Here is a 16,193-nt window from a genome sequence, read left to right as displayed (position 1 = left end):
ACGTCAGATCCAATTTGGCCACAGAGGGTGTGTGTGTGTGTGAGTGTGGGGGAGGGGGGGGACTTCATCATACTGTATTATATAATATTAGAGACAATAATCCCCACTTGGTAAATTAGTGTCTGGGGTGAACTTGTATGTCAGAAACACACACATGACACGTGAGGGTAAATGAGGGACATCACAGGTACCTCATGTGTTTGAGGAGAACAGCATCCAGCAGACCTTCACAATGGGAGAGAAAAGGGATTTAAGCGGCTTTGAACGACTTTGACATGGTTGCTGGTGCCAGAACCTGCTGGTGGACGGGGATTTTCCATACAGTCAATGTGTGGTATGATAAAGAGAAAATATCCATTGAGTGGTAAAGTTTCCTTGTTCCAGAGGTCAGAGGAGAATGACCAGACTAGTTCAAGATGAGGAGGAGGCAACAGTAACTCAATTTTGGGAAAGTGAGGACATTTTGCCTGGTCCTCACATTCACTCACCTCTTATTAAAATAGCTTTTTGAGGGATAAGACTTGGTTTTTGGGGTTAGGGTTAGAATTAGGCTCAGGTTTAGGTTTAGGTTAGGGTATAAGGCATTTAGTTGTGATGGTTAGGTCGGTCAGTGTCCTCACTATGAATGCTGCACAAACGTGTGTGTGTGTGTGATCAGTATGAACATAAACCATGTGATGTAATAAATCTGTGTTTTGTTGTGTGAATATTATTACGAGGGTGTTAAAGCATGTAAGGGTTATTTACATTCCAACACAAACTCACTGCATTTTTAAGAGCGTGTGCAGTGTGACTGAAAACCTGCTGCTAATAATATGCAGGCAGTTTGTGACAGTCATTAACCCCTCACATATTGCACAGTTCATTTGCATAAACATACATCTTCAAACACCGCTACTGTATGCCAGGTTTATTTTCTTTGTTACATAAAGATGGCTCTTGGCTCTTTTTTGGGATATTTTATCTTTTTGTGTGAGAGGCTGCCTTCAATTCCGTTGTATGTGCTCAAATAAGGACAATAAAAAAATTCGGATTCTGATACAATTCTATAGAAATACCAAACCTGAACCTGAGTGAGATCAGCTGATTTGACGTGACAGCTGCATTCACTTACTTGACGGTGACCCACTTTTGACAAACTCATTCTAATTGTCATTGGATGTTTGGGTCCTTTTCTCATTGGACTTCAGATCTGTTTCCAGACCACATGGAGTTCTATGAGGTGACCTGAGCCAAACACAAAGCATCATAGTGTGCCTGTAAACACAACTCACCATCTGAGGAACCATTCAGTGAATTCTCCAGGGATTTGCCGTATTACATAATGTGAGGTATAATCCCAGCAATCATTTTAATCTCCACTCAGTCTGATTTAACTAACGCAGGACATATACTGTAAAGTTACAACAAGAAAAAAATCCTCCGTTCAGTGAAAAGGTGCAGCCTTTTATTTTTTACCTCATTAAAATGAGGTCTAACCTCTTTTCTGTGCAGTTGGAAGAGTTTTCCAGCGCGGAGCTGCAGCAGTTCACCTGCCCTGGATTCTGCTGCCTCACTCAGGGGAGCAGAGACAGACCCAAAGTCGGTGACTGTGGATTTAAAACCACAGTGTCTCTCCCCCACTTGGATTTTGCACAGCAAGTTCTTTTGACATGAAGATACCAGGCTCCGGCGCACACTGCGGTGAACTGTGTGGGATTGTATTCTCTGTCACTCAAACATAAACTACTTCTAATTCTGTTTATTCATCACATCCTTGTGTGGAGTGTGTCTCCGTCTCTCTCTGCTCGTTCTGTTTTCCCTCCTGTTGATCTATTCTTTATGTATTTGTCTCCCTCGTGGTTACTTTGCTCTGCCTTTATCTCACCAACAAAACCAACCTGTTATCTTACATCACACACACACACACACACACACACACACACGCATCCATGCTCATGCTATTTATTTATTCAGTCTCCCATGGTGATAACAGAACATCCCTGCATTACAGGGCTTCAGTGTGCGATACAGCTGAGCCCACACTTCTCTCCTCCACATACATCTGGTTTCCTCTTTAACATTATTTTAAAGAAAAGATAAAGCATCAGCTTTTGTGCAAATGCAACAATGATCAACCGAAAACTGTCTTTTTCCAGTGTAAATCAGATATGGCGTGCTTGACAAAAGATTTTGCATAACACACAGATTTATCATTCTCTCTGGACCGGCGGAGGAATTTTCTGCTGTGTATGGCTCGACTGATTTCAGTTCAAAAAATAAATAAATAAATGAATAAACCAGGGATGATGTGAAATTGTAAACGTTCTGTGTAGTCACAAGCGATCAGTGTGTGACGATCACCTTATACCACTGATTTCTTCTTCATCACAGAGTTTAAATATGCTACATTCCCTACTTTCACACAGTTGTCATCTATCTATCTATCTATACAGCTACACATCTATACTATCTAGGCATCCAAACACATTTTCTAGTATGGTTTAAGCTGATATAGCTTTTTTTATGTATGTAGCACTTTGAGATTGTTTGTTCAATATAAAGTGCATTACAAATAAAATTCATCATTATTATTATTATCATTATTATTATTATTATTATTATTATTATTAAGAAATATAAATATAAATGAATAAACTTTTTTGGGTTTTTTTTTAAATAATAATAATAATAATAATAAATGTAATTTAAAAATCATGTGAAAATCTAATAACAAAATCCACTAAATGAGGTTAGCAGATTTGTATTTTGATATAATGAATTACCTGGAGCTTCATCATCAGCAGGTGGTTACAGTTGAAACCTCACTTCCTTGACAACTGGACGGATGCTAGGCCACGCCCCTTGCGTCCCGTCTCCACGGAGACCGACTAAGTCTACTGTGAGTCTACTGTGAGGAAAAAGAGGAGTTTTGAGAGTATATTTAGGCACCTGGAGGAGGACGAGGTAATTACTTTGCCGACGGCCTTTATTCGGCATTAACCGACCACGAGTTGCCTCGTTTTTTTTATCGCGCTCCGAGCTTTGCTAGCACCCAATGAGTTGCTAACTACACTACACGCCAGATTCCATATCGAAAACTGGTTATTTAATACTGTCTTACGTATACTTACTTACCTACGCGTGTCAAATACGTGGCGTGAATGTGATTTATTTCATAAAATCTCAAATTGAATCCGGTATATATGAAATTAACCAGGAAATACATTTAAACAAGGCCTGCGTCGCATTTTGTGATAGGAACATGAGTTGTGTTGAGCCATTTAAATGTCTTCCTTAACCTTCCTTAGGTCTGTGGTCTGTTTACATTTGCTCACCGATAAGTAAGTAAGAAATGAGTGAAGAAGAAAAGGAAGGTTCACGTGATGTGACGTCAGACAGCAGTGGACTGCTGGGTGTCCACCTTAGCTCTGATCATGACACTGAGGGTGAGTGATGGCACATGTCACATTCATCTCTTTAATTCACTTTCAGTAAGATACACTTGAACATAACTGTTACCATGGTTTTCAAGAGTCTGGAATATCCTTTTGTCAATATGTACTGTGTATATTCCAGATGAAGCGTCAGACCAGGAGCTTCCTCTTCCTCCTGGTTTAGATTGGTTAGATGACTTATCTGAGTAGGTATTTTCCCTCTTTTTTCCTCAAAAACACATGTTTATGTATTGAGCAAAGTAAGATACCAGTGAACACCTCCAGGTATACGTTTAGTATAGATTTAGATGGCTTGTATGTACATTATGGCTTATTTGTATTTCACTATGCAGCCTTTTTCTAAATATCATTGTCTATCTTTGCCTAGAGAGGATGATGGTGAGGGTGACTTTAAGGTTGGAGCTGATTATGGTAAGAAGAGGAGTTATGCCGAGACTGCACGGATGTTCAAGCTGCGGCGGAACCTGGACCAGCTGGACTCTTTTCACCAACAGAAGGAGCATGACGTGCTGAAAGCCAGGTCTGAACCTGCCAAACAACACACTTGTACAGCCCCAGTAGCTCCCAAATGTTCCTTTTTTTCGTTGTTGCTAAAAAAAAATCCCCTAAAAAAAGAAAAAAGGGGGAAAAAAAGGTTGTGACATTATAAAGTCACAAATAGTTTTCTCACTATGTCAGTTTCAGGAAATATCTTTTTCTTCAGGTCTGTCCCTTTCTTTCACCCTCATACAGAACCAGTCATTTCTCCAATTGATTCAGCAATTTGCAGGAAATCATTTCAACTGAAGAGAGAACATTTCCCATAATGTCTTTTCTCCCTCGATTTTCTTCCCTCTTTTTATTTGTCTGCCGTACGAGCCATTAAGCACTCGATGAACTGTGATGCGCTCCCCGGCAAAAATGGCTTGTCATTTTCCTTTAGTACAGAACGTCAGAGGTCATTGTGGAGCCGCACTGCACTCTGATCAAACGTGAGTTTAATGGAACCGGAGCAGACCTGGCTTTTAACTGGTCCACAGTTTCTACTGTACCATGTGCCACGGTTTTCTGTGACAGTTTTCCCTCCCGTCACGGGTTGTTGTGTTGCACGCCATTGGACTGCAGAAGGAACAATGGGCAATTCAAAGCTGTTGAGGTGTGTGTGTGCTTGTATGTCCACACTCAGCTTTTAAAAATCTTCATTACGTTGTTTTTTGCCCACACAATTACCCTGCATTTGCTGCAATGGCCACAAGGAAATCCATTTCCCTGATGCTCTGAACATATTGCACTTAAACAGCCTTGGAAATGGTCAGACTGACTTTGATCTGGACTTTTCTCTTTGTCAACACTCTGACTTGTGTCTTTTACCAGTTGTTGTTGTTTTTTTTTGTTTGTTTGTTTAATTTCGTTTCGTTTTCCAGGGAGGCGCTGAACCTGTGTTGCCAGAATATTAAAAGTTTGCTGGAGCAGAGGGATAACTTGGAGGATGAGATAGAGCAACAGAAAGCAGCAGACAACAGGTGAGTTCAAAGACGAAAACAAACAACTTTGTATATTCAAACTGTATGCGAGACGGTTCTTATTTCTTCCCTCCACTCTTTGTGTGTCTTATTCTGCAGCGTGGCTGTGTTTCGTTTACGAGCCCAGCATAAGAATTTGTGTCAAAGGCTGCAGAGTGAAGAGGAGTTGGAAGGCCACATCAACACTGAGCTGAAGCAGCTGGAGTGAGTCAGAGGGGAAATGCTTTGACCGTAATTTGCATTTTGCACTGCATAGAAAAAGCAGCCTAATAAAGTAGTTTAAGAGTTTATTAACTTCTCAAAACACATGTCTGCTAATCTTCTGCAGTGACAAACTAATTAAGTCTTGTGTGGGGCAATTTAGCTTAATCTCTTTGCAAGTCTGTATGCAAATTATTTTTCGCATTGTGCTTATTTGCTGTCTGTTAAAGGTAAATTCCTGTAATTCCTCAGATGGCATGACTGCTATTTTATGGACTTTTTAAACAATTAATTAATTTTGTTTTGCCTCTTAGGCTAAACTGTCATTTATTAACAGTGTTGCAGTAATGACCAGGCCTTACTTTGATCTTCAATCTAAGAAGACACTCATAAGATAAAAGGTAAAAGAATAGGACAACATCGTGTGGCTAAGTGCACAAACCTAGACAGACGGGATGAGGACTAAGGACCGTTCCAGGACATACACACCAGCTGTCAGCATCTTTCATCTTCTTGTTCTGTTTTCATCCATCTCCTTCTGTGTCCTGGCTCCTCAGACTGGAGCTGAGTAAAGTGGAGCTCGAGCTTGGCAAGTTTTCGGCACTTCGGCAGGAGGTGCAGGAAGAAGAGCGAATCTTCCAGATCCTTAAGGCCCAGAAGGCAGCAACAAGGCTGCAGCAGGAGAGGGAAGCCGGCCAGAACCTGCAGCTCAAGATGCAGCATCTCAGAGAGTAGGGAAACAATGACGACCTTCTTCATGTACTGTGTGACAAGTACTCATTTCTGTCTTACAGTAAAGTAATTATTGACCTCAATACAGTCAGAAAAAGAGAAATGCTTTTGTTTAAGAATTAATAAGAGTTCTTAATTTGTGCACAGGTGAAGTCATTTTTTTGAGTAAAGTGGTAAATAGGTGTTTAAACCTGGAAAAGCCATGTAAAGACTTCTTGAACCTGTGTGTGTCTCTGTGTTCTGACAGTAAACAAGCAGCGATGATGAGGAAAGAGGAGCAAGAGAGTCAGAAGAAATTTGAAGAGAGCCAGGCACACCGCAAGACGGCTGCCAAGTACCTGAAGCAGTCCACGAGAAGGTGATGAAAGCGTTGTTAATATTAGGAATCGTACAGGACCCATATGTCGTCACATTCATTGGTCATTTCTTTTCTCTGGCAAAATACTATACTGTGTTATATGCAGTAACATGTAGAAGTCAAATTCATATGGAAACATCGTAGATGGAATTCACTCTCACATTGTCTAACACTTTATCCTCCACCTGAGGGTCATGGAGTATCTGAACTCCTGGTCTTGTTTTATTCAATGGATTGAATAAAACAAGACCCACAGTTCAGATAAAGACAACTGGACTCCAATTATTAAACTGAAGAAGACACTTGGATGACAGAGGAAACGTGTTCAACTCCAGTTGCCTCCATTTAAGCTCCTGAATATGCTGAATACACATCACCAAACTGTTGTGGAGCACTGAGTAAACAGGACCTTCATTACTGTCAACATATGTAGGCACTGTAGTTTATTTTGAATTCATTTTGCCCTGGATGAACACGCTTAACTCTTGACTCCCTGACAAACAGTGCAGTGAAGAAGGCTGACTACCTGCACTGCATCTGTATGTGATTTATCTGAATTACTGAAAGCGTACGACAAAAGACAACATCCAACTAAAATAATAAATAGCTGGGAAAAGGTTTTATGAAAGCATAAATGTCCTGAACGTTGTGATACCAGAGTGGTTATGACTGGACAAAGTATACAGACGTAGGTGGAGACCAAAAAATGTATGGCAACAAATGGAAAATGGAAATTCCTATCTCGTGTTCCTCGCTGATTACTGTTTATTTGGACACTATCTGTGATAATCATTATTTTGGGCTTCAAGAAGTGAAAGTAGACAAGATAAGGTAGTAACAGCTAAAACCACAGTCAGCCAGTCATGACACATCTGTTGAACGGTCTCACCTTACTCGTTCATCTAAATTCAATAATTACAAATAAAGGACTGAAATAATGGAGTCATGTAGTCATTCCTCGCTGTTTATTTCCAGATGTCTTTGTTTACTTTGCCCCTTCATGTATTTGCGTCGTGATTGTCCCCGTTTCATTCAGGATCCATCAGCAAGAGGCGGAGAAGGAGCAACAGAACCAGCAGTTACTGGAGAAGAGGATACAAGCTGTCGAGTCACTGAAATCTAACATCGCAGCCGCACAAGTAAGAAGCTGCAGCCATCCATACCACTGTCTTGTTTAAGTAATTATGGCAAACAAGCTTTAGCTCTTTGTATAATTCATATTTTTGATAGCTGCCGTATGGATAGTGCACAGTATAAGATCATTTCTGAGTGCATACATAAACAGTGATTCATTACAGGCTCAAAAGATGTAGGGGTTTTTTTAAAGGCCATATAAGCACATTTGGATGAGAATACATACGTGTTAATGTATATTTAAATGTATGTATGAAACTAAGCATAAATGAGTGCTTATATGAGCTCACAATTTAGTGGAAATGTGACTTTTTTCAACAGATCCTATGATGCAATAGGTAGTTAGTTCATTTTAAGATCACAACCTATTGCGTTTATATGCAAAAAGTCCTCCTTTTTTCACATGATAACTGTCAGGTTGTTGTTTTTGCTGTGTGACAACTGTGTTTAAACCATACTGTAACACTTGGTCAACTTCATAAAAACACACCACTCGGAGCTGGATTTACTGATTACAACCACTTTAACATCCTCCTCCATAGCTGTGATAGACGTGTTTTCCTTCCTGTTCCAGTGATGTAAATTCAGTGCTTCTTGCTGTGCTATCACTATCATGCTTATTTCTGTGTTTTACAAATGAATATTCAACAGGTTTATTGGAGAATTGGAGTTTCGTCTAAAGAGTTCAAATGATCAGTTTAGTGCATACGTTTCAATCCGTGTGTTCAAATTAAAATTTAAAAAAGAAAGAAAAACCATGTGTTGTTTTCTGCAGGAAACCTTACGGGTCCAACAAATCAGAGTTAAAGCAAATGCCCAGAAGAAAGAAAAGCAACAGAGACAACTGAAAGAATCCCTGCAGACCCAAGACATCACCAGTATCAAGCATATGTACCAACAGAAAAAACAAGAGGAGATAAAACAAAAACAATTGTGCGTCCTCCTCTCCTCTCCTCTCCTCTCCTCTCCTCTCCTCTCCTCTCCCACATGCTTGTCCTCCACTCCCACTCCATGCAGCAGTGTGTGGGTGTTTTCTCTCGCTGTGTGCACTGAGCAATAGCTATATGACCCCGTTTCAGTATAATGCAGTGTTGTTGATTTTTCCCTTCCCAGGGAATTCAAAGAGAGACAGCAGTCAAAGAAGGTGGAGATTGTGGCAAAAATGCTTCAGGAGGAACAACTGGTAATGAGCAGTAAGAGGCATCAAGCAAAAATGCCTAAACCTTCAACCGCTGACAGGCTGCCATCTCCAGGGAAGGCAAGAGAGAATCTCCTGCACTACCTGGATCCCAGCCCCCCATCACCCACAGAAGAGAGAGACACAGTTGTGAGTGGTTTGTTAGTGAAGTGACAGAAATGTAGTGCTTGAGTACATTCTCAACAAGTATGACCCAAATGTCCTTGTGTACAGCAGTCAAGACAGTTCAGTGGCACCAGCAGCTCATCGTCAGCTTCCTCTAACGATGAGGACTCAGAGGACACCACACAACAGGAAGTGGACCACCAGAGGCTCACTGACAGCTTGGCTGAGCCTGAATTCTGTGGGCTGTGGGACCAGAACTACAAGGTGCGCTACAATAACAACCACAAGCAAATCCCTGCAAGCTGCTAAAATTAAACACCCATAAATCATCGCCTATTCACAGCTGACATTTCACTTTTCTGCTGCAGTACTTATTGCATTTCTTTGAGCACATGTGTTTCCTACCAAAGCAAGATGAATAAATTATCCCACTGAAAGTTCATGTTTTAGCAGTTCTGGTGTAAACAGCAAAGCTAAGCCAACTGGTTTTGGTTTTATTTTAATATAATCAGGGTGGTTTAAAGTTGGGGAGTGAGGTTATGTGGGGACAGAGTTGACAAAACACAATTTCAGCTCCCGGTCGCTGAACATCCATCTTGTTAATGTATTCCTCTAAACAGAGAATGCAAAGATTGCACAGTGGAAGCGGATGAGGAGTAATGCGCATGCACGAGAGTTTGAATAGTTGGTGGAGCCACATGCATGTAGGGCAGGTGAGATCGTCACTCTGAGAAGCTGAGGTGAATAGTGACACAATGACAAGTTCTGTCACTGAGGCAGTGCAAGACTTTAACTCTAGCAGGGACAACAATCCACTCACAGTCATGAGATCTGACTACTGGGGCTTTTACAAATTGGAGTTTTTATTTTCAAGCTGTGCTAAGATTACAAATTGGACTATTTACATTACAGTTGCAACTGATAAGTAGTGAAACAATCAGTTTATTAAATTGTAAATCAATCTGTTGTCTTTAATCAAGGAAACATGCCAATATTCCTTACTTCCATATCCATATACAATACAACTGACAATTCTTTAAATATTAATACACCCTCTTATCAAAATGTCACGGTTAAAGGGTTGTTGTTAGCCACCTAACTTTTCTGGTTGCAGTAGAAGGAGCACACAGTGAATATCGTTCAGTTCTGCTGTAACCATTAAATCAAATGACGTCATTCTTTTTTAGTTCACTGTCATGTAGGTAAGTTGACTTCCTGTGTCTCCCAGCCCCCATAAACGCTTGAAATATGGGACGGCAGGCATCACTTCTCATTGTGCTGGTGGCCTTTGAGGCTTCAGAGCGAGTAAGCGAGCGAGTGTGGTTTCACAGCTCAGAGCTCAGAGCGAAGGACAAGTCAAGTGGAAGTGATCTCTCAGCAAACCCGAACATGTAAAGTCAATGGAAATGTAAAGTACAACAAGGAATGTGGATCACAACAGTTTAGAGATTTTCTTTTCAATGTTCAGTATTTTTATGCAAAATAAAGTGCATTTTTACATCAGAACATTACCAGCACCATAACCTCATTAGTTTATTCAATGTTTCGTGATTTCTATGTGGAGATATTTGTAATGTTGCTGTCCACCATGTGTTTACAGATGCTCCCAAATGAGAAGACTACAGTGGTGCAAACAAAAGTACAGGTGGAAGAACCTGCACTGGCGTGTGGAAAACCCAGCGTACCAGCTAAGAAAGTTCATGGAAAAGAGTTGAAAACGGCTCCATTCACCAGCAAACCAGAGGTCATCCTCTTCAAGGTATCCCACTAATACTGTTACGAACACATCACGTCTGACTCGGCGGGATCGGAATTTCATTGATTTAAGTGTAAAATGTTCCATTTATATAATAGTTAACTATTATTTACCTAAGATGTTTAATGATTTTATGTATTTTAAATGGTTTCATTTTAGGACTTTGAAGTGGGGCAAACGTATAAGAAGAAAATTGTTCTGACAAACGTCGGCTACACAACGAACCACTGCAAGCTTCTGGGAATGTGCACAAGACTGACGGATTTCGTCTCTATCAAGTAAGGTTTTTACTTTTTAAGCCAACCTGATATGTATGTATATATGTATATACTGTGTATATATATATATATGTGTGTGTATATATGTATATATATATAAACATAAAGTGGTACTTGGTATAAAAAGACTGAGAACCACTGATCTATAATTTAGCCACGGTATTAAAATGTGAGTTCTATCTCATTGTTTTACTACATGTTAGATATTTTTTTGTGTGTTTTTTTTTTTGGTGTTTTATGGCAGTTGGCATGCACAACGTTGCATTACACCGTCCGTCCTCTGTGTATGTTGAACTGCTTCAATTATCACATGGAAACATATGCGTATGGATCACCACTTAGGGTTTCAATACAAGCGCTTATTGTCATTTTGAATGATGATGGCGTCGTCGTGAAAGCAAAGCCTTTCCTCCCACATATGGACGCCAGCTTAACTCACCACGCTCACAGCTTCTCTTGTGAGACTCAGCTCTGTGAGTCACACTGTGTCTCTCTGCCATCTCCTCACACTCAGCCTGCTCACAGCCGACAGGCCGAGGAGACATGTACCCTTCTCCTGGTCACTCACTGCGTATCAACTCCTTATTAGCTTCCCCATGACTTGATGTAGTTACTTCATCTGATTTGTTTTTCCGCCCGACTGAGTGAACGGTCTCTCAGGGTCAGTTTGCAGCCACTGACGCTGGTCTTGAGCCTTCGTGCATGACCACTTGTCTCAACAGATCACCTTCTATCGCTACTATTCCTAATTTACTTGTAGCAAACACGCACTATCTCACCAAATGGGTGAATGTTCTCATACCGAATAATGTGCATTATACCCATTCACTCTCTCTGATTCATGTCACCGATATGAAGATAATAAGAGCAAGTATTATTATTACTAAATTGTTACCTTTTAAGCTAATATTTGTAATAATTACTTTTGCTGCATCTTATTATTATAATTATCATATGATAATGAATGGTGATCATGATGTCTACAACCTAAAATGTGGACATTTAAATGACTCTGCAGCTCAAGTTTTCACCGTTTTTTTTAGGGGAGGACTTATCTTATTCTCCTTTAAATATCTTTCTAACTTTACCTAACTTTAGTAATGATGATTCCTTGCAATGCCAGGCTTTTGAGAATATCTTTCTAATTGAACCTAAATCTCTGTCCATCGTGCATCTTCAACCCTCTTGCGCCCCCTTTTTGCTTACACAGCTCTCAATGTACTTCATGTGAATTATATTAATATTATTATAGTATTTTATGTGCATGTTGTACCATATATTAGTGTTTGTTATCCCCATGTCATGTCTAGGGCTCTGTACGTTTTTCTGTGTTTTCACCCTCAGTTATGGCGCAATGAACGCACCGATAATAATAAACATAATAATAAAGCTGATGTTAACAAACTTAAGACAGGACAGTCATTGCAGATTATGTAACTGATACAGCCGAGTTGGTTTTCTGACATGATGAGTCTATTCTGCTCACACCACAGTTTCAGAGGTAAATGTGAAATGGTTTAATCCAGCGTTTCAAAGAAAAAGTAAACAATCTTTCTTCCTATATGTGGCACAATTCAGTGTGTCATTATCCTGTGTTGTTGACAACTACAGTTGTCATCTTCTGCCATCGCACAGGTGAAGTCTTTCTGTGTATATACAGTATCTCACTGATTATTTACACCACTTAATGTTTTTTTGAAATATGTTTGTGCCTCATTGAGCTATCTTGTAGGTGAACAACAGAAAAATGGCACAAACATCCAATAAAAACAGCCAGAAGGTTGCTAGACTGATTAAAAACCTTCAACACAGTAAAAGAGAAGGAAGGAATCCACACACCTCCAATTCAAAGAATATTAAATCCTCCGAGACCTCTAATATGAGCAGATCTTTCCTTTCTTTCCCTTCTTCAGAGACCTTTTTTGTCTCTGACAATATTCTCTTCCTTTACATTATCCATCAGCTATTATATTAAAAATTGTCAAAGAGAGGCACATAAAAGAAAACCTAAGAGGAAGGCAGCGTTTTTGAGCGAGGGGGTAAAACTGAACAGAATCATGCATGTCCTGTTTCTGCCACTATAACTTCCACACGTTGTTCTTTTTATCTTCTGTGTGTAAAACCTGCTGGTTATTCACACGTTTAAAAACCTACAATATTGAGATCAGTCGTGACAACTCTGCAGCCTCCATGGCTCACCCAGCTAAAAACATTAAACATCAAACACAGCAGGAGAGAGAAATGTGAAAAAAGGAACACACTGGGCTTCTTCACACCAACCCATGCTTCCCTGTACGCCCCCTGAGTTTCTAAAAATGGTTCCCCATCCCTCTACCCCTCCCAGCGTAGGTGCATCGGTGCCAGAATGGGCTCTGCTGTGTCTTTTCACTACTGGGACAAAAACCACAACAGTGCAGGCTTGCCAGACTTGGTGTAAAGCCATACAGAGACTGAACTTTGGCAGTTAGCATCACTTCCTCACATGCATTAGAAAAGGAGTTGCTGAGAGGAATACACCCCTCTGTGGACTGTGTGTTTCTGACATGGTACAGCCTGAGACTGTAGTGGATAGGAATGGTGGCACCCAGGACAAGACGCTTAAACGTCCAGTGTGTAAAATCTAGGAAATATGAGTGTTCAATCACCTGATTGTGTGATTTGTTGTTTTTCATGAATCTTTTATATTCGTATCAGGAGCCATGTCAGCTCTAAAGAGTCCATTCCATTTTGGACCATGTTTTGTTTTTTAAATAATCTTTTCTGTTTAGATGCTAACTAAAGCCTACATGATTCTCCAGCACTCTTGGAAGGGATGGGTGAGGCGAGGGGTGTTCAGCTGCAACATGCAACTCCACCAATAAATACATTTTACACACTACACATTTAAGCATCGGTCGAAAATGGAATATTGAGAGATGCAGTGCGTAAATGTTGGTGATTTTCGTCGTCGTCGCTGTTGTTGTTGTTGTTGTTGTTGACATTCTGCCTCAGTTAAGTCTGTGTGAACAGGAACAGCGTCACATTATTTACTGTAAATCTGAAAATGGACTCTGTCAAGCAATACTATCAGACCTGACTGAGGGAGCATTTGTGTGTATATAATTACAGTGCAGGACCAGGTTGTTTCCGCAGTCTCGCTGTATTATTAGCCTGACAGCTATACTGAGAAATACATACCCTAATCAGCATTGTGTGAACTAATTTGGACAAAGGTCCATCCATCAATCCATCTTCTACCTCTTTATCCTCCACATGAGGTATCACAGCTGACATAGGGTGAAAGGCAGGGTCACACCCTCGACAGGTCACCAGTCCATCACAGAGACAAACAACCATCCACTCTCACATTCACTTCTATGGTCAATTTAGAGTATTCAATTTACCTTATCCCCAAAATGTAACTCATTTTTATATATTATATAATATATATTATTTTTATATATACTGATTTGTATTAGGATATTGATCTGCTACAAAGTTAAACAGTGTTGTGATGGTTAGCATTGCTACACCTGGCCAAACAAATAAAAACCAAAAACATTTCATATGTGGTTCTCAGTGGTTCCCGTAACTGCAAACAGAATTTGGATTTTTATTGTAGCTATCATATTTTGTGAAATAAGTATGCTTATAAAATGAAAACTATACAAGTAATGTTGAGTGAACGTTACATGGTCAAAGTTTTGATGCTTCACTGTAGATTGTGAGGGTGATTTCTGCTCAGTTGAACTGAATGACAAAGACAGAATGCTTCTTGATTTAGGAGAAGCCTAAGCAGGAGCGACCGGAATGTGTGATAGAATACACGGCACACTTAGTGATGCTGTACAGCTATGGTCTGCGCTTCATCACTGCAATGGGTATGCTCTACAATGTGGCCTCATTTGCAGCTTTTTTATGTAGGGCTGTAGCACGCTGTTCCAAACACTGGCTCACTCAGCGTTTAATCCCAAGTGAACTGCTCTATTTTTCTTCACGTCTTTTCAGACCACCTGTTTTGAAACGGGGAAAGACAAACGGTTCCTGTAAGGACAGATATCAGCCAGGACTGAAAAGAAATTCTTATAAAAGTAAAATGACTTCAATGATGTATCTGACCTAGTCTCACTGGTTTATGACACTTCCAGGTCACAGTGGTGATCTGGATGGCAGCTCCAAACACTGACAGAACACTGATAACATTTTTACTTTAAATTTCTAATTAGTTTGGCAGACAACTTTGCACCAATTGCTTTTTATATGGGGGCTTTTCTGTTTGTGGTCTTGTATTCCTAACTCTAACCCTAATCCTAATATTGTTTAGAGTTGTTTTGTTGAAAACTCTTCGTGACAGAAACGATTGATGTGATGGCAGATGCTCTCAAATTCTAAACTCGTAAACTCGAAAATGGAAATTGCACCATTTTTTTATTTCACATTTATAATGAGTTAATTAACTTTTTTGATTTAGAATTTAACATTAGGGAAAAAAATGAACACTGACACACACACTGTATTGTGTAAATGTTTATGCTTCTTTATCATGCTCATGCTCTGCCGCATGTGCTGCGTCGTTTCGTTTATGTATTCAATTTCATGAATCCTTGTTTTCTGTGGCTGGCTGCTTGCCACGTTTGTGTTTATTGACCTCGTTCCTGTGTCTCTGGAACTGCAGCAACTTATTAAGCTCCTGTGGGCAGCATCACTTTTAGCATAAACATGTGCTCTGAGATACACATGTTGCTTTGAATCGAAGCTCACAAGCCTCATGTTTCCTTTCTGGTCTGGAAATAAACTTTCTGTTTGTGGTATAGAACATGCAGTGCGATATAATAAGACTGGGCTGTGAAATAATACCAGACCACTCTGTTCCACACTCCAGTGCTCGCTCTGATTTTATATTTATAGGTTATTGTTGTGCACATAGAGCCTTGAAAATATATATATGTATATATATACATAATATCATAAAAAGTACAGTATTTCAAAGTTACCTAAATCCCCATCTTAATCACTAGGGTGTCAAACTGTCATATTAGTAGCTCACTGTTATTTGTGTTTCAGCTTTGAGTCTCCAGGTTTTTTATCTGCTGGGATGTCCTGTGAACTACAGGCAGTTTTTCAACCTATGGTTAGTTGCACTGCCACTCTTTACACCTATACACAGTATGTTACGATTAAGAGAATCAGGTTCAAATCTATATTTTGTTGTGTGCTTTCACTGCTCTTTGAGCATTTAATCATGCAAAAGTAATTTGGTCAAATATGATCTTTCAGTCTGTGTGTCCTGTGCACAACAGCGTAATCTTTACCAAGTCATCGCACATCGTTTTTTGTTCTGTCCATCGTCTGATCTCTGCAGATTAACGAGGACATGGATGGACACATCCTGTTTACATCTGGAGCAGGTTCCTTCTCTGTGCCTGTCCGATGCACCACCAAGAAATGTGAAGTGAGTGTCGTGCAATATATACATGATACATTTTCCTACTGTATGTTACATTTGTGGAAAG

General features: G+C 39.9%; 1 protein-coding gene across 3 annotated transcripts in view; it reads left to right on the top strand.

Moving 5' to 3' along the window:
• The first annotated feature begins 2,749 nt into the window (after positions 1–2,749).
• The window catches only part of cfap74 (cilia and flagella associated protein 74), a 33,651-nt gene continuing 20,207 nt past the window's right edge, over positions 2,750–16,193 (top strand). The window contains exons 1-16 of one of the 3 annotated variants that reach the window (XM_044037294.1): positions 2,750–2,946; positions 3,291–3,428; positions 3,559–3,622; positions 3,805–3,957; positions 4,841–4,939; positions 5,039–5,143; positions 5,698–5,871; positions 6,120–6,230; positions 7,267–7,369; positions 8,140–8,297; positions 8,478–8,691; positions 8,779–8,931; positions 10,268–10,426; positions 10,583–10,701; positions 15,745–15,811; positions 16,043–16,132. In XM_044037294.1, coding sequence (XP_043893229.1) covers positions 3,335–3,428; positions 3,559–3,622; positions 3,805–3,957; positions 4,841–4,939; positions 5,039–5,143; positions 5,698–5,871; positions 6,120–6,230; positions 7,267–7,369; positions 8,140–8,297; positions 8,478–8,691; positions 8,779–8,931; positions 10,268–10,426; positions 10,583–10,701; positions 15,745–15,811; positions 16,043–16,132 — 1,863 coding nt within the window. In that variant the 5' untranslated portion in view covers positions 2,750–2,946; positions 3,291–3,334. Of the gene's footprint in view, positions 2,947–3,290; positions 3,429–3,558; positions 3,627–3,804; positions 3,958–4,840; positions 4,940–5,038; positions 5,144–5,697; positions 5,872–6,119; positions 6,231–7,266; positions 7,370–8,139; positions 8,298–8,477; positions 8,692–8,775; positions 8,932–10,267; positions 10,427–10,582; positions 10,702–15,744; positions 15,812–16,042; positions 16,133–16,193 lie in introns of those variants that run through there. The other 2 variants (XM_044037293.1, XM_044037295.1) reach the window with 2 other exon arrangements.

This window comes from Solea senegalensis, linkage group LG11 (assembly GCF_019176455.1).
Source record: "Solea senegalensis isolate Sse05_10M linkage group LG11, IFAPA_SoseM_1, whole genome shotgun sequence".
NCBI classification, from domain to species: Eukaryota; Metazoa; Chordata; class Actinopteri; order Pleuronectiformes; family Soleidae; genus Solea; species Solea senegalensis.
This window is presented reverse-complemented; position numbering and strand designations above follow the sequence as displayed.